At 35.5% G+C, this 19,428-nt stretch overlaps 1 protein-coding gene across 5 annotated transcripts in view; it reads left to right on the top strand.

Annotated features, from left to right (window-relative positions):
- AKT3 (AKT serine/threonine kinase 3) overlaps window positions 1–19,428 on the top strand; it is a 146,366-nt gene that overhangs the window by 13,316 nt on the left and 113,622 nt on the right. For 3 of the 5 annotated variants that reach the window (XM_021550421.2, XM_021550420.3, XM_021550422.3), the window contains exons 3-4: window positions 12,868–13,061; window positions 14,353–14,427. The exons of 1 other annotated variant lie outside the window; for it this stretch is intronic. In XM_021550421.2, the coding sequence (XP_021406096.1) occupies window positions 12,929–13,061; window positions 14,353–14,427 (208 nt within the window). In that variant the 5' untranslated portion in view covers window positions 12,868–12,928. The remainder of the gene's footprint in view (window positions 1–12,867; window positions 13,062–14,352; window positions 14,428–19,428) is intronic. One more of the 5 variants, XM_021550423.3, reaches the window with a different exon arrangement.

The following is a 19,428-nucleotide window of genomic DNA, read 5'->3' as shown; positions in this document are numbered from 1 at the left end:
TGCTTCATGCTGCTCTGCTTTAGTTTGTGGTTGCACACATTATTTTCAAAAGAATATAACCTCTCTCAGAGAGAGAGAGTGATCTGGATTTGAGGATGATTTATGCCATGAGTTTCTGTGACCCTAGCCCAGAAAGATTAGACTGAAATAGTGGGAACAAAACTGCTCTTTAATTTACAAAGAAATGGATTGCTTCAACAGCAGTGTGTGAAGACAAAGATCATTACTAGCTTTGTTATTGCAGATTGACATTAAATGTCAAGGAAGGCAAGATAATGAGAGAAAAAGTTTGTTATTCTTCTATTATTCCTGCATAAATTGTATTTCAGGATGCATTATGGGTATTGTAAATGAAAATGAGCTAAACCATGTTAAGCTTAAGGCCTACATCCTATTTTGGAGTACATACCTGTATTTATAACAAATAATATTTTACATGATAGGAACTATTTAAATTTTAAAATTATTTTTCCTTTCCACCTTGTTGTTGTTTACTCAATTTGGAGATCTGATTTCCTGTTTTGATTATTTAATAAAAATTTATTTCAAATGTATTTGAATGGTTAGGATGCTCCAAATAATTTTCTTTTACATGACATCAGTTCCTTCAGGTAATATTGCTCATTCTTATTACAACTGCTCAACTCTGTGAGCACTGGATATGCATATGTTAATTACTGGACACTGAAATTCAATATCTTAATACTTGAAATTCTGAAATGTTAAAGGTTTTTCTTCTTACCCTGTTTTACTATCAATTAATTGAAGAAAAGCTCACCAAGTTGACATTTTGAGGTCAGTTTTGTTAGTAATTGTTTTCCAATTAAAGACATTTCATGGCATGCATTTTTCCTTATCATGAATAACTTTAAATTTATGGTTGTTTTTTTTTTTTTTCTTCTTCTTACTATACATAACTGTGTAGGTTTCAGTGGAAATTTTTTAAATTGCATCTAATAGTGTCCTTAATTTTCTTTGTCTGACTTGTTCTGGTTGTTGGTGGGTCAAAGTGATTCTTTTGTTTGCTTTTGAAAACAAAAGGAAAAGCATGGTTATGTTTCACAATGCTAAGAATTCATAAGCATTTTATTCAATGGTCATACATTTCATATAATTACAACTTTTACTCTGACCTTGCTCTGGAGTGAGAATATCAAAGTTGCTAAGTGTATTTGTTAAATTTTGCCAAGGAAAAGTATCCAGCTTTAATCTATATTCTGAGAATGCACTCAGTAAACACTTATTTGGCAGCTAAATATTCTCTGTCTGTGTAAAGAAGCATCATGGGATTGGGTAAAGCTGTCTTGTTTCCACAAGCGATCATTCTGTTACAGTTTTAAAGTGAATTCTTCCATCATCGACACTGGATACACATTGGCTTGGCTCACAGGTGCAAACCATGTTCTAGTGGAGAAGGGTGAGTGTGGGATCTCTTCTCCAGGCAGACACTGAATGAATTCCAGCCTCAGTGACTGGTCCTTTAGGCAGCTCTGAGCCAAGTGTACGGTGCAGCATAAATTCCTGAGACTCCAGACTCAATTGACCTAGAAATAAAACTTGCACACCCTTCCTGCTGGGAACACAGAGGCTTGGGCTGCTTCAGTTGACTAATCTGTTTCTTTTATGCTCAATTACTTGGTCATGTGCCTATAGCCGTGGACCTCTTAAAATTGTCCCTTTCAGCAGTCAGTATGGTTTGTGATACAAGGAAAGGGAAAAAAAAATCCAGCTTGCTTTTGTGATTCACAGCCCAGTCAGGAGTATGAAGATGACTTGAAGGTATTGGGATGAAAAATGGTTTTGAGGAGCTGTCTAATGAGATGGGCCATTACAAAGGCGAGTTAGGTGAACTCAATGTAGAAATGAGAGGGGAAGACTGAAAATAGAGTTGGGGATTTCTCTCTGAATTTAGACTCTGCTAGAGAGAGGCTAGGGAAGACAGGGTATGTTAGGGCACCATGAATGGCTGTGAAATACAGTGAAAAGATGTTTGCTTTATTATTATTCTTAGTGCTATATCCATGTCAGTAATAGAGGGCTGAGGTCTGTATGTTTGTGAGGTTTTAAGCCTGCTTTGAGCACTGAACAATCAGTTGTGAGGCTACATGGCTTCAAAGACCTATTTTTCTGTTTCTGCCTAAATGAGGTACCCATTAAAGTATTAATGTTTTACTCAAAAGTTAAGAAATGGCAGATTGATCATACTTGGGCTTTGAGTACTCTTTAGGAGAAGCAGTTTCAGTGTGTTTGGAGTAGATAATACTGTGGAAGAGTAAGATGTTGTATATGAAAGGACAAACGAGCAGAGATGACAGGCTGGAGGTGAGAACTTGAGCCAGTAGAAGACGCAAGACCCAGGGAGAAGCAGTGGCTGGGAAACTTGGGGAACCTTGGGTCCCAGGTGAAAGGAAACCCTGAAGCACAGAGACTGTGTGTGCCTGGACAAGTAATGCAGCCCAGCACATTTGGGGAATGAAGTAATTGGTGATGGGGACTTGATATCTATCTACACTTAGTGCATTTGTAAAGTGAAGTGGGTGTTAATTTGGCCTGGCTTCTGTCTGCTTCTGTGCCCCTTTGGCAGTGGTAGTGCTCCTGCATACATCGTGTGGCTTTTAGTTCCATCTGAAAGGAACCAGCTTTGTGCACTGCGGGACTGCTTCAAGCAGCTGATGAAAGTACATTAACTAGGGTGGTGGGAGGATTTGCTGCAAAAGCACTTTCCTTATCTGAACTAAAGTACTGATTCAGATCCCTGTGAGACATCAGAACTTGAACAAGTGGGGACCCAGCAGAGCAGTCTCCTTAGAGCAGAGTCTCTGCTCAGGCAAAAGAGGAGTGGGAATGTATTCTGTAAGAATGGCTTTATGAGTGTAACTTACTGTCTTAATTCCAGTGACAAGAACCAAGCAGCTCATGCCCTGTGTCCACATGTGGCTGCAATGATATTTTTGCAATTCACTGGCTCAGTGAGGATAATTTTTCTTCCTTTCAGTGTTCTCCAGTTATACCTGTAGCCAGGTGAGGAGAGAGATACACTTTCTTTGAATTTACTTTTTAGATGACACTGACATTTTTCCTTGTAATGCATACAGATGAAAGGGGAGCAGTTTTGACTAAAAACCTTAAACAGAGTGACCTGAACTTTGTTGCTGATACACAGAAATTAAATATTTGACATTACTGCAGTTAGTGTAAGCACTCTGCAGCAATTGCGGAAATGAATTTTACGTTTTGGATTTGCAGAGGACAATGCTTTGCAGAGTATCTTTAAATTTATGTAAAAGTTAGTACCTTAATTTTACTTAACATGCTTTTACTGTATTTACTAAATTAAATTTAATGATTTGCAGAGGGGGATATGTTTTTAATTTATCAGTTTGGAAACAGATGTTGTTTTACATTATGAACATGCCTAGTGTGATTAGGGCTGTATCATTACAAAAGTGAGTTTTATGCATATAATTCATGTGGTATTTTTTCTTTAAAGCCAGAGTTTTCTGAGTTGCAAACTTGACCTTATCTGTGCTCTATAATAGTCACAACAATTAGATTTAAAATCTTTCATAACTATGTTTAATTGCAACCTAATTTCTTTATATATAACCTGTGCACAGATTTTCAATTAATTTAAGCATATGAAAAGAGTTAGGAGTTTCTGTTACCATGTTATTGAAAGATCATTAAGGACAAAGGAAGAATTGACACAGATGCAGGACCCAGTTTTAAATTTAACGTGTCAGCTAACTTTGTCTTTAATTGAAAGAGTAAGGTTTTGGTGAGGATATACCTAGTGTGTAAGGTACAACATGATGGCTAAATCATTAAAGACAAAGCAATATACTGTCACTTTGAGTTAGTGCTGGTGCTGCCACACTTCATTGCCTTACTTCTGTTTGGGCTTTGGTGTTCTGCTATGGTGCGTTGGCTGATGCAGTTTGCCATGGCAATCTCTACATGGCTCACGTGGTACATGGACCAACATTCCAATTTCATAGAGAGGGAACCAAATTCCAAAATTGTTGTGGCTTAACTGTAATAACTTAAGAAGTTTGATGTAATGAGATGGTGGTAAAAAAGCAGATGTCATGAAGCTTTCCTGTAATGAGATTGTCCTGTAAATAGTGTATGTATCACTGAAATACTACAATAAGATTTTTCATGCAATGTTTTTCTTTTTTTTTATTTCCTCATTTTTAAAAATGCCTTTCATAACTTTGTAGAATCTAAAATTGAAGTAGTGTTAGTATTTCTAAATTCATACAGTTCATAGAAAGTGTTTGATTTACTGTGATGGGATTGACTCAACTCTGCTCGGTTTTCATTTTTGAGATTCAGGATATGATGCAGGTATCATGGGATTTTGAGAAGTAACTGTGTGGAAAATATTTACAACTGTTACATCTTGTTTCAAGAAGAATAAATAGCATAGTGGAATAAATCTATTGTTCCAAATAGTAATAGAGTTGTTGTTTAAAGTACAAATTATTTATAGTCTTAGGGTAGTGGACATTGGGTTTTACAGTTGAACCAAGACCAAACAGATGTTAATTTTGGAAAGACACTCTGGAGATTGAGTTCATGTGTTATATTTGAGGGTTTTTTCCTCCATTGGTTTTGTTGTTTTGGTTTTGGTTTTTTTTTTGTTTTTTTGGGGTTTTGTTTGTTTGTTTGTTTGTTTTTTGGGTTTTTTTTTGTATGTTTTTTTTAATGGGGACACAAATGCCTTGATTGGAAAATTAATCTCAGAAGTTATGGTATTAATTGAGCATTATTCACAACCTGTCAGAAATCTTGTTTGCAGATTGTCTGAATTATCTGAGCAATTTAACACACCTCTAACAAAGACAAATTTAAATAGACTATGTTAAACATCTGCACAAAGTAGAAGAAATTGAATTTTTTTTTTCTAATTGTCTTACCAAATAGTAGTTTAAAGTAAAGTCTTGATTGATAAACGACTTGAAAATAATTAATCCCTTCATATCATGGTAGTTCTACTCTAATTAATGCAAAATGTGAAGGTCCAACAAAATGTATGATTTTATAAGGGACAGTTCCATGTAGACCAACGGAAGGAATAATGGTAGTGTGACCTTTCTTATAGCCTTATATGGTAGCTAGACTTTTTAATTTTTTAATTCCCAGATTTTTTTTTTTAAATTCCCTGTTAAGAAATTGCTGTATCTTGCACTCAGTGTAGAAGTGGATCTAAGTAAATCTGTAAAGTTGCTTGTAGTCAGTACTGTTTGTGTTTTTTGTTTGTTTGTATGTTTTTGTTGTTATTGTTGGGTTTGTGTTGTTTTTGTTTTTTATTTGCTTGGGTGGTTTTTTTGTTTTGTTTTGTTTTTTCCCCACATACACTATGAGCAGAGATCTTTGTATTTAGATGCTGTTTTCCTGCAACTACCCTACTAAGGAGAGGAGGGCCTCTGAGCCCTTTCTCTGTCCTGCTCACTTTGTAGTTGACTACCAAGATCTTCCTTTTGGAATAACCTTTTTTTCCATACTTTTCTTTGAAGAGGATCAGAACTATATGAAAATCTTAAACTTGATGTAACTAGGATGAGGTGCTCTCTTTGCTAAATAACTTTATTCTGTATACTTTTTAGGTAGTGCATAGGTGAGTGTAATTTTTGCAGCTCTCTACCTTGTTCTATTACCAATTCTGTTCTTAAAGAAGTTTACAATAGAAATTGAAGTGTGAAACACAAAGTATTTTAAACAGTCTCAAGATTATCCTTGTTGTAATATCCTTGTTGAATGGCAGTTTAGATAAATGTGCATAGTTGATTAAGCTTCAGATTTAAAAACTTGTTTGTGTTTCCTTGTAGCTATAATAGAGACTGTTGCAAGCCTTTAAATGGTTGTAGAGTTTTGATTCTCGTCAGTAAAAACGAAGCTCTCATACATGTATTGTAGATGACAGTGGCTAAAATTCTGTTTTCCCTGCAGTTGCTTGTAAGGCATTTTTCTGGTGCTTATCACTTTAGGCTCAAAGCTTTTGCATATCCTGAGTTATGTGAAAAGTGCTTTTGCTATTCCTGACAGCAGCAGGTTGCTTGTTACACAGCAAGATACCTGGGCAATGGGTGTTTTGGAGTACTCTGGACCCAGTGGCCTTATATGTTCTTGTATGTCTGTTCCATTTCCTGTATAATGAATGCTTCCTGCTTGCACATGGTCTGAAGCTTTTCTCCATTCATGCTGGTTTCTCTTATTCACACTACTTAGTTACCCGTGAGAGTAATACTTCTAAAGAAGCAAGCTTGGTTGGACATTTTCTGTTGCAGGGATTAGAGAATCAAGATGTTAACAATTCATTGTGGGTCCTTTTCCTGCTCAAAACCCTTTTGGCCTGGCAGTACTGCATGGCCAGCAAATGTCCAAAGGATGCTGTTGGGGAAGAATTTGAGGAAACATTTGGCAAATACATGTTTTCTGTTTCTTAAAACCTCTACTTTTTATTTGAAGCTTGAATAGTCATGCTGTATAATACCTTTGGCATGCTGTAATACATTGGTTACACTGGAAATTCCTTTGTGTTTGTGTTACTTCATTGTTTTTGTAAGGATAATATGTTTGCAACACCAGAACTTTTGATACCTTGTAAAAAATCATCTTCTCTTGATATACCTACATGCCAGTCCAACAAATCTCCCAAGTTTTTGTGATTTATTTTATTTCTGAAGCAGTCTGTGTACTTGTTCTCACCTCAGCTAGGTCAATCAGCTTATGCCTCTGTGGGAACCACTTCTTTAATACCATCCCTGCTGTAATCGTCAAAAACATTATTGAGGTCAGCAGCTGTGACTTGGAACTAGGTTCTGAAAAAGTTCTAGGACTGGACTAAGACCTCAGAGTTTTAGGGCATGATACAAATGAGACTGCAGATTGAGATACTGAAAATAAGCTTTTTTTCAATAAAGAAACTTTAGGGAGAAGACCAGGGAAGAAGGTTTTATAACCGCTCGGTGCTATCTTGGTTGTCTTTTGTTTTCTAAGAGGAACTGTTGACCCTTCATGAGCATCTCTACATGAGCATTGTAGACAAAACAAGAGACTTTTTTTCATTAAAACATGGAAAGATGTTGGTAGCGAGTGGGATCTGTTTGATCTCCCAAGTTCTTGAGAGCAGTTTAATCTTAATTGCAGGCAAAACGTTGCTTAGTTCCAACATCACAGACCTTAACTTGCTCTGGGAGGGATTCCTGCTTCCCAGGGTAGGACTTCATCAGGATAATAGAGGCAGATCTGTTGAGACATGCTTAGATTTTGGTTCAAGCTACATAGGAACATTTCCAGAGCTTTGCTTTGGATGCAGTCATGTGTGTCCCTGTGGACTTGAGAGCTCCTCGGCAGTGGGAATGGTGGTCACAGTGTAAGCCACAACTTGTAATAGTTGATAATTGGGAGACTTGTTTCAGATGTATACTCCTTATGTGTAATGGTGTACCTCTAGTCTCATTTTTTCCAGCGTTCTTTAATACCATCTCTGACTAGTACTTACTCTTACTCTAGCTCTCAGCTAGTCTACGTTATTATTGATTCCTTCCCTTGCAAATCAGGGTGTTGTTATAAAAAACTAAGTAAATTTATTTATAAAAACTTAAGTAAATTTCTTTGTAATCATATCACTGCAACTGACATTTATATACTGTAAATTTTTAGTTTGTAGTTTGCTTTCTAAGCGAGTGCTTTGTTAAAAACTGATAGGAAGATAGGAAATGAATGTGTAGATGCCAGAACACTGATAAGAAAACACATTGTCTTTTACTAGATCTTCAGAAGAACACTTAGAAATTGATGACTGTCCTGACTTCAGGAGTAGTCTTCCCAAAAATATTGAATTACAATATGGTAGCATATTTACTGTGTAAAATTCGAAAGTTCTCTGATTCATTAGTTGTTACCATTTTTGCATTGAAATTCCAAATTGTGTAATCCTCAGTTATTTACATTTGAACAGTTGAAATGCAAAAAAATTTACTGGGCACAGCTTCCTGATAGCCTTTTATCAACGTTGCCACAATAAGAAACCTGCTGTAACCAGAGCAATCTTCACACAGCTGCTAATTAGGCTGAGGTACTGAGAACCACACCACCAGCAAGAGATTTGAGGGATACTTGATACAAATGTTCTGTGGTTTTGGTTGTGATAAATTTATAGACATCCTAGTTCACAGTGAAGGAAGACATGTAAGATGGTAAATTATATAAAAAACTGGGCCAATAGTACCTTAAATTTGGCACTCAGTGTTGTGGAAACTTGAATTTGTCCAAGTCACAGTTTCCCTCAGATAAATCTGAAATAGTATTGTTACTTCACCTCAGAGACTTCCTGAATGTGAGTTTGTTTATCTTTGTGAAACTCCTAAATACCTTACATTACAATATTCAGGCTTTTAAAAATATAATTTTATATAATTGAAATATAATTTCTGTACAGGAAGCAAAATCAATCTAATAGCTGAAGTTTAGTCTGAATGAGAAGAAGTGGATTTTTTTTGTTTTTGTTTATCCTGACACATTGCAGAGGAAGAGGTAAAATCTGTTAGGTCATACAAAGAGATAACTTGTTAAAGAAAATGGAAAAATCTTAAGGTTAGTTTTTTTGTTAGGCATCTTCCAGAGAGACTGGAGGAAACCCTTGAACAATGGTCCTTGGGAGAGTGTAATCTGTAGGAACATCACAGCATCTCTGCCTATGCTTGCATGCTTTTGATTTCATGAAACTGCAGATGGATTAATGGTATAACTTTTGCACATGTAAAAATTCCTTCAAAGTAGTGTGCTTCTATATAGTATCTTTTGCTTTACTTTGAGGCTGGCATTCACTCTGTTTTCAACTGTGTTGGCTTTTTTAATATCATGCCAGTTTATGCATGCTGACTAATACATTGGAAACTTTTCTGAACAACTTTATTCTTATCTTGAGAAACAGCAGCAGCTACTATATTTTAATTAGAAACTTGTGAACTTGCCCCTGATGCTCTTCCATGTTTACTTGAAACTTAAGTGGAAGCTGTTGCTGAAATGGGGGAAGTGTCATGTCCTCCCCTAGCTTGGTTGTGTTGGCACTTGTGCTCATAATGGTGACATGGTGAATCATGCCAGGAAATTTATCTAGCTGAAAACGAATCTTTTTTTATTGTCCTAGCTAACTTTCAGATGGATCATTTCCCTGACCTGATTCACTGTGTAGCTGCACAAACAGTAGAGCTGGCAAACACAGGAATGGGAGAGTGGAGGGACAGGACAGCTCCCTGCTAGGGGCAGTCCCCACCTTTGCAGGAGTGAATTGGCTACAGAACTGCACCTAAAACTTATATTGGTCACTACCACAGGACTGTGGCATGACTAGTTTGTATTTCAAGATGGTTTTCTTTGAAATTCATGTTTAGAAAAGGACCATTGATTTATTCTAGTCCTAAATGTGATTGAATTTAAAAATGCCACCGGGAGGGTTAGCTAATTCCTATTCCTGTGTGTTTATCATTTTTAAACAAACAGAAACTTTTCACGGAAGAGTGAACTAATGTTCAGGCTAATGTCTTAAAGGACGTTACATGGTTCCTTTATCTAAATAATAGAGTAGTTTTGTAATCTTCTTGTGCTTATAGCTTGAAAGGTGTTTAAAAACAGTATTTTAACCAAAAAACTCTAAAGGTTTATGATAGATAGGAATTCTTATGAGGCTAGTGAGTTGTTGGCTTCTAGGTATTACTCCAGATTAAAACGATATTTGATGGTTTTCAGAGTTCAAAATATTAATAGTGTGTTCGTGGGCAATCAGTGAAACTTCTGGTAATGTTAATTTGTGAGAATCTTGAGTTTTCTGGTAGATTTTCTTCTACGTTAGGTAGACTTCTTACAAAGTAGATTTTGTCTGAATGTCATTCTTTCAAATGAATACTCCATTTCTGGGTTTGCTTGGTTATATAACAAAGTCTGAAGAAGGATCACATTCTATGATTTCAACTTCCACATGAATATTTAAGATGAATTTTTGTTGTAAACATTGTATTTAAGATCCCTTTGGATGGTTTTCAATCTCAGAGTCTTATACTTTTAATTGATACCAAGTGCATAGGATATTATGTGGAACTGCTGTTGGCACAAAGAGGCTTATGTAGGGATGATGAACATTTCCCTTTCCAACTATCCTTGCTCCAGAGGAGTCAGGGACTTGCTGTTATTTGCAGCTCTGTGAACAACCATGCTGATATTAGATAAAATACAAAACTTTCTTGGCAAACTAAGAGTCAAAAGCCCCAAATGAAACCAAACCAGCTGGTTCTAGGGATTCTTTCAAATACCTTGTGTTCCCCTACATCCTCTCCAGGAAGATCCAAGAAGTTAGCTGCAGATATTATTAAGTCTACAAATGGACAGCTGGGAAAACAGTTCTAGCATGTTATTTGTGGTGTATAATAGCTGTGTAATACTTACTAATGTATTTGTCTGAGATGTGTTTTTTGTGCCAGCTTCCTCTGTGTCCGTGTAGTCATTAATAGATAATCACACAGATGTTGAGTGCACTGGTGGTGTGGTTTTAAAGAATCTGCTGTAGATAGGTAGTAATAATAATACCAATAATAATATTAATACTTTACTGTAGTTATCCTCCTCCTTCAATAAAAAAAACTTGACCCACTGAAATAAGGTCACATTCTAAAAAATTCTAACATTCATAGGATATTTGTGTCTTTTTGAGGAACATATTTCAATAATTTAATGTATTCTTGCATAAGAATATAAAATCCAAATTTGTGTTGGTTTGTTGTAATGAATTTTCCTGTAAAAAAGGTAACAAGTTGATACTCCAGAGCAGAATAAAATAAATAGGGACAAAAAGGCTCTTTATTGGGAGGCAAAATGAGTGCAGCAGCATCATTGTGTAGTCATCCAGAGTGTGTCTGACCTTTCCTTATGAAAGGAAAGTATCTCTATGAATTTTGGTGGATAGAAAACTACAGGTTGTTGTATTCAGTGAAATAATTGTCACTGGTAAATTACCTCACAGCAAGGATTTGTTTGTTTTGTAGTAAATACAATTCCGCATTATAGCTTTGGCATATTAATAGTCTTTCCTTTCTTGCAATCCACTATATTCCCTAAAAGCCATCTGTGGTTCCTGAGCTGTTGATATCAATATATTTGTAGCTTTAGCATAGAGGAAAGTTTTATATTGATTGCATGCATGGTTTATAGAAAGGGTGGCTTACCACGATCTCTTGTCTTTTGCCGATTAACATTTAAAGATGTCATCTTTAGAGTTCCTTAAAAATCTGCTTGTATTTCTTCACTTAGAGTGTGATATTTTATTTTTTTAACACACAAAGGAAGAAATTAATCTATTTTAATCTTTCCTCAGAATAGATAAATATTAGCAATTACTCTCTACTGAGAAATTCCATGCATCATGATTTAACCAATGTCTGAGGAACACAGTATTGTTGTTCAAAGCACACCCAATAGGAAGAGAATGGTGTTTGAAAATGTGCCATCTGAAGCACAAAAGGTTTCAGAGTGCATAAAACCTTTTGGAGATTTAGAATCAGGAAGGTAGAACTCAGTAAAGCATGTGAAGTTTACTTAAGTCCTCACTGTGAGAAAAGAGGTGTCTTTTTGTAAATCTTAACTGTATTGATATTTCTTTTAAACTGTAGAATGGTGTGAGCTGCTGGGGAGCCTGGGGTATCAAGCAGGTACCAAGAGCACTAAAGATCAGGAGAACTTTCTCAGAATCTGTTTTAAGGAGAATTTCCAAGGAAATAGCCTTTCATGCTCATGCTGCACTGAGCAGCACTCTTTTTTCTGAAAGAAAAATATGCATTGATGGTCTCAGCTTCTACTGTAGTTAGAGATTCTGTTCCTAGTTTGAAATTGTAGAAATTGAAAAATCGGTAATGTTTTCAAGATATTTTTTTCTTTTGGTTTATACTGTAACTCTTACTGGATATTTCTGGTATAAAAATATGTCATTAATTTTGTTACACATTGCCCTTGGCCACAGCTGCTCTCTGGTCTTGTTTGAAAGAGTTACTGGTAAATGCTACAATATTTGTGTGGCTCTACACAGCTGATGAGCCTGTTGAGATTGGTAAAATGGGAAGGATACAAAGAATAGAGAAATTTAAAAGATGGGTTAGATAGGCTGGGACAGTGAGTTAATTTGGTATGGAAATGAGGTACCTCTGTTACTGGACACAACATCAAGGATTTATAAAATGGAGAAAATTTTAACGTGGAGATAGGGTTTCAGAAAAAAAATACTGAAAGTTTGCATTGCAGGGACTAGTAATTTTTAATTACTTAAGGCATGAAGTGTCCGAAACAAACAAGAATTCTATGGTAAATGCAGTAACTCCTGTAATGCTGCAAAGCATCCTTGACTTTCATTGTTTAGTAGATGAAGTTAAACCCTTTATTTTTTATTTTTTATTTTTTTGAGTGCTTTGTTTATAATGCTATTATATAATTATAAGGAAAAAATATAGACAAATAACATTTTCCCCTTAAAACTCCCAGATGAAAGTCTGCACCGGAAAGTAAAAGAATACAAGAAAGGAATAAATTTATATATATCTTGGTAGTAAGGTGCCTGTCATCTGGGGATTTCAGTAAGGAGCTAGTATTACAAACTGGCAAGGCAACAGTTTCATTTACCAACCAAATAAGATACGGTCATAAAAATCCATGTTTTAAAGACCAGGGTGTGAAACTTCAACTGAGATATTGCTTTCCATCACAACATATGGATTTGAAAGCTGGAAATCCAACAAAGGTACAGACATCTAAATGCCTTTGAAAGCAAATGCCTTAGAAAAATACTATGTATTAAATGGAATGAATTTATAACAGATGCCAAGATTCATTAGACAGCTCAAAAACCCCTTGGCTCTAAAGTTATCCAGAAAAGAAGATGGAATTATCATCTGGAACATATGTTAAGAATGAAGCCAGAGCATCTGTCATGGAAAACATGCCACTGGGCAGCTGGAGGAACACACAAAAAGCACCAGCTGAAAGAGTCTCTCCATTGAACAACACCAAAGGTAAAAAGGTTGTGGGACATCACACTGGATGTGTGAGCAGATGAAAACTGCACAGGGCTTTTTGGCTCTTTGTGGCTTTTTTTTTTTCAGTATTAGAAACTGAAGAGTTTTGGTTTTTTTTTTTTAATATTGCAGATAGCAAGGAGTGGTTAAAAGTAGAAAGTCAGAAGTAAAAAGTACAGATTACTAAGTAGAGTATTTAATTATAATGTATTTTAGTTTATTTTAGAATTTTTATATAGTTTCAGCCCTGAAAAGAAAAAGAAGATTGTGTAGTTAAGTAAATCTTCAGATGCATTCCCACTGATTAGCTTAATGCATAATAGAGCATTCAGGATTATTTAAATAAAATCCAGGCTTATTTTATCCAAGTAACCTACAGTTGACGACAGTACATGGCTTACCTTTTCTCTGAGAGCACTTGCACTTATATTTTTCTACTTTTTTCACTTCATAGGAGTTCTAGAATTTCTAAACCAGAATCTCTTTGCAATATAGTATTTTTTAACTTGCCCTACTATGAGCCTAATGTTACAAGGTTTGTATTGGAAACAGCAGAATTTAAATTTTATGAAAGACTTTTAGTTGAAATGGAAGCTTTCAAATCTTCTATCTCAATCTGTCTCTTGCTCATGTGTTATGCAAAACATTTTATTAAATATAATGATCTCAACGAAGTTTGTCTGAAGTAAGCATTCAGTAATATCTTAGACTTGGTAGATAGAATTGATTTGTGTTTTATTTTCCTCTTATGATATTCAGGGGGGGAGAAAATCTCCCAAACAGAGGTGTGGGTGTGTGTGGGTGTGGGGTTGTTACGATTTTTGGTTTTTTGTTTGTTTCCTTGGTTTCCTGGGGAGTGTTCTTTTTTGTTTGTTTCTTGTTTTTTTGTTTTTTTTTTTTTTAATTTGGGTTGTTCGTTACCCCCCTCCCCCTCACTGAATCATCTCATTGATTCCAGCCTAGCACATGGGAATGAATGTATTGTGTGAGAAGTTCAAACAGCTCACTTGCCTTCTAGATTCATCTTATAATTCTAAGCAGTGAACTAAGACTGTTACTTCCACTTAGCAGGATAACAAGTTTAGTCAAAATGAATAACTCTTCAAACATTTCCGAAGTTTATTGATAGCTGGAGCTTTTCTGCTTCTTCCATTTAGAGTGTTATGGTGATTATTTATTAATACCTCATAAAGGAGAGAAAAGCTTTCAAATGCAGTTCAGCTGTACTTACAGGCTCAATGTTGAGGAAACAAAATTTGATTTTATTTTTCTTCTTAAATATTTACAGATAGTATTTTTATCCTGTGTACACATTTGCTGTTGATGGAGCTCAGTTCAGATGCCTTCCTCTCATGCACTGGAGGTAAGGTATCTATCTTTAGTCTGTCCTGCAGAGTCTGCACAGTCACGATTTTCTACTTTCACTGATTCTGCATCTGATTTATTGTGGAATTAGGTCCAGTTAGGATTGTAGATAAAACCAATAAATTTTGTCAGAGGTTGTCCGTACTGTCAAATTCAGAGGAGATTTCATTTATATTAGATAAAAAAAATGAATCCAGCACATTCCAGAATGTCTCTCCTCCTTTTGTTTCTATGATCATTTGCTCTTTTGTGTGCATGGCAACTGAAATTTCTGTGATCCAGATTGTAATAATGTACTTCTGGTAGTATTGAAGGCAAACTTGAAAATAATGTCTCTGGCAATAAAAGAAGTGAAAAGACATTGTGTATTTCAAGTTATGTGTTGCCTAGAGGTTTGAACTGCAGTTGTTCTGTAATCACTGCTAAAGATTTTTTTCTCAGGAGTACATAACAATAAAAAATCTTCAAGAGCTAAAAATACAGGATTACTATATTCTTTGACCTGTGGTCAGAGAGTTGGCAGGAATTGCCTTGTATTGTTTGTTCAAGGTTTGTTTGAAGAGAACAATTATAGCATGATCATTAAAAATATTGACATATTTTTCAGGAGCAGAAGATTAAAAATACATCTTTAAGAAAGAGAGTTTTTAAGTATTAAGGTGGATTGCACTAAAAAAAGTAGGAACAAAAAGTAAACATTGTTTAAATTCTAATCTGAATTCCAGTTATTGAGGAAGTGGTTGTTTGTTGAAATTGTGTATATTTCTGTGCATTTTCATTGTAGTGTTTTAATAAAAGACACTACAAAATCTAATTTAACATAATCTTGATCTCTTAAAAAAGATAGGCAACACCTCCATGTAGATCTCCAGTAGGATGAGAAGAGTCTTCGATGGATTTTTTAATGAAAGACTGTATGAAGACCTCATCCCCTCATTTTGATGCATAGTCAAAATCAATCTAGACATACAGGGTGATAGTTATGACTAAGAGGGTTTGCCAGGTTAATAGCTTTGAGTGAGTGGTTCTCTGGTATTGAACTTTGGTTTGCACAGATGAGAGTATGTGGGTTCCCACAGTACAGCTCTGCTGAGTTTATGCCAGATTTTTTGCTAAATTAGTTCTGTAATAAAACTGGAATGTTTCAGTCTTTGTCTTTCTGCTGTGTAGGGTCAGCATGCCTGTGTTGTTTTGTCCTTGTCCCTGATTGAACTTTATTCCTTTCATATCTAGTTTGAGATGTTGTTTTGGGAATTGCCTGCGGAGGACTGGCATTTCCCTCCATTTTCCCTCTGGATGTACTGCTGGGTGTAGATCACTCATGCTCCTCCCAGAAACTGTTTAAAGCAAAATAAACTTTCCCCTCCAGACACATGTTTCTTAAAACCTAGGTAATCATTAATTTATGTTTATAATATCTGATAAAGTGACTTATAAATGTTGTACCTATGATGATGAAAGAGTGCTTCCTGTGTATAAAAACTTTTTATTGAACAAATGGAGATCTGTAGTGTAGATACTCTCTATAAGATAATGGAGAAATGTATCACTATCTCATAAACCTCACTAATTTGGGAGAACTAGTACAGTTGTCCTTATGTTGCAAACTACCTACTAAAATAACTAGATAAGTGCAAAAATACTGGTCTGTGTTTCCAGCAAGGCTGCCAAGAAGAAATTTTGAGTGTTAAAATTGTGTGTCCCCCATTTTGATGAGGACTCAAAACCAGAGTAAGTCCATGCATGGTGATTATCTTGGGTGTTCTTGAAAGCTCCAGTGACTATTAGATACAAAGTACTTCTGCAACTTAACAAACTTTATTTGGACCAACTTTCTACCAACATGTAGCCTAAATTTCCCTGCTGATCATTTTTTGTACTGCCATCTGTAGATGTGAAGCACAATTAATCACTGTCCTCCTTATGAGACTTGCATATTTTAAGATTATATTCCGCCTTCCTCTTACTCTGTACCATGTTCTCTGTTCTAGGATAAGCCTTGTTATTTATAGTGTACTTCAAAGTTAGTATTTTCTTAAAAAAAAAAATAAAACAACAAAAAAACCCTATACAGTCTGGTTCTCTCAGGACCTTTACCAATTTAGTAATTTTTAATATTTTAATTTGTTAGTCCTTAAAATTTGTAAATGCTGCTATTTCAGAGCTTTTATCTTTGCTGGATAAAAACAATGAATTCTTATTTTAGTTCTTTTTTCCTTGATTTGCGTACAAAATCTTTGTTAATACATAGCATAATGATATTTATCTCTTCTGTTATGTGTCTTTTTTGTAGCATCATTGCATTACTTGTTTTTCATAGATTTTTCTAAGGCAATCAAATTCTTAAATCTGGACTATTGTAAAGAACTCTTCTGTCTTGGCATCTCCATACGTGAATGATTTGTAACTGGATTATAAAATTTTTTACCCTTAGAATGTTTATCTTGCTTTTTATTATTCTGTATTTGATTTGCTTATGCCAAAGGTGTTTTATTAAGATGTACTGATCTATTCTGGGGGGGGGGTTATTTTTTGTTGGCAAATAGCTTTTTTTATTATACCCAAATAAATGATCTCTTCAGAGTGCCTGTGACTGTCAGCTCACTGATCAGCTAAAAACAATTTAATAAAAATAGAATTCAGAGAGTGAGAAGTGGAGAATTATTCTTCTTTCCATAATTTAATATGTTAGAAAAAAAAAATCTAAGGCTTTTAATCGGTGGTGACATCAGAGTGATTGAGGATATTTTGATTGTTCTGGGAAGCTGGGTGAATAATATTCATATACTTCTTTTAATCTGTTGATTTCCATGAACTGCCATTGTGTTATTATAATCTTATCTTTTATTAACACATCCTATTACATTTAAAATTGTCCATGACTTTTTTGTGCTGAGGATTTTTAGTTTGTTTGCTTTAGTATGTATTATAAAGAAAGCTGAAAATAGTATATGACTGTGAGTTTTTTAATATTTTAATATTTATTTCTATTTTGGGTGTTTTAGTAATTGCTAGTCTTCTCTGAAGAGACAGAGGACCTTTTAAAATCAAAATAATGTATTTTTGTGATGTTTTATTCCCTGAGAAAATAAAATAATTTTGTGTTTGCTTATATGAAGCTTACTATTTCCACTGGAGGAAAAGAAATATAGTGATATTCTGAACTGTCACAGGTGGTGAAGGTACCCTGGGCAATGATCTACAAAATCTTTGAGCATTGATCACCGCAGAAATCTTGCTTTGATAAAAGATTAGGTGGTCTTTACTTGTGACCCCTACTGTTCATTGTGTGAGGATTACAAATTCTCTTTAAAAGTGAGTCTGTGCTTAGGTGGGATGGATATTTCAGTGCATTTGCTTCTGTTTGAGAAGTTTGCTTTCAGGTTTGTGTTAGTGCTAATTTTAAAGAGAAAATACATATAATATATATTCCATGTTTGTTTTTACTTTGTGTGAGAATATGTGTGGGCTTTTTTATTTTTTTAGGGGTTTTTTTGTATTTTTTTTTTCTCATTCTGCTTCCCCGTTCCCTCCCCACATTTACACATTTGTTTTGAAGAAGGGACACTCTTCTGTAATAGGCTTGGGCGTATAGTTGATCCAGCAGAACTTTTCTGCTGCTATGGTCTCCTTGGCCATTCCTTTTGTTTTCCAGCAGGTTGTAAGTGTGATTGTATAGGAAATAAACTTCTGAAGTGCTTGCCCCCTTCCCTTTGCCTTGCCCCTAGCAAATAGACTGTCTGTATTCCTAAGCGGTGCTGTGTGCAACGTTTCTTGCATGTGTTGTGGCCATTCAGGACATGCACCTTGTTTTATATAGGGAAACTTGCAGGCAGTCTTCTGGCTGACATATCTGCCAGATACCTCAGATCTTAGAGCTTGGGCAAGGTAATTCCTGGGAGAGCAGCCACACATGGCTGGCTTCTGTAGCACAGGAGTTCACCTTGCTCCATTTAGCAGCCAGACAGACTGCAGCACCTGAGGCGACTGAAGAGGAGATAATCTTCTTACAACCCAGAACAAATCCCCTGATAGAGGAGGATTCCTCCAGGTTCTGCCCTATTAAAAGGTGGGGATTTCCTGCAATGGGAAATCTTGCTTTGACAAGATACTTACATTAGCGGGAATTTTGCACAGTAGTTGAGACCTAAGTGCAGAGTTGCGGAGGTTTTTTTTTTTTTTTTTTTTTTTTTTTTTTTTTTTTTTAATAAAAAAAGGTTTTCTCCATAGAGCAGTAATTTTTGACATTAAGTTCACAGCTTCAGACTTTGGGTATCTACAGAAATGTTTGGGATTCCAGCCCCCAAGCTAGCAAGCTAGATCAGTCAAGTTTGACTTGCTGATCCCAGATGCCCAATATGTGGGTGCCTAGGAATGTGTAGCCAACAGTAAACTCTGTTTCTGATAGATGTTTGTTCTGATTTCCCTTCTTGCTTCTCCCAGTCCCAGCCCCCAGCCTTGCCTGATCTCCATCATCTGGGACTTCAGACAGGATACATTGGTAAGCATGTACTTTTGAGGGCTTGGATTATTTTGGAGACAGCAAGTGCCATGTAATGTTAAAGTGAAGATATGAGACTTAGTGGTATGGTTTTTCTAGGAAGTTACTTTACACGTCCATGTAGATTTCTACTTAAATTCATTGTACTCTATCTTCTAGTGATACAGTTTTTATTGTAGCATGGGATTTCACACTCCTTTTGTAGTTTTAGACTCACATTCCCTACTTATTAAGCAAATTGGGTGTTTTAATGGGGTCCTACAAGTGCTCATTAAAGCTATTTTTTCAACAGCTGATCATTATTTCTCCCTTTTTTATTTTTTAAATTTCCTTTTTTTTTTTTTTAATTTGAGAAAGCTAGCCAGCAGAGATTTTATTTCATTTGTTCTGTGTAAAGTAGTAATTTCCTTTTCCATTCTTTGTTCTTACAGCCCCTAAATGCTTAGAAATTTGTTTTCAGTTGCTGCAAGTAGCCTAAAAAAGTTTCTGTCTGTTTTA

Source organism: Lonchura striata, chromosome 3 (genome assembly GCF_046129695.1).
Source record: "Lonchura striata isolate bLonStr1 chromosome 3, bLonStr1.mat, whole genome shotgun sequence".
NCBI lineage: Eukaryota > Metazoa > Chordata > Aves > Passeriformes > Estrildidae > Lonchura > Lonchura striata.
Note: the sequence above shows the minus strand (reverse complement) of the source record. Positions and strands in the feature narration are given on the sequence as shown.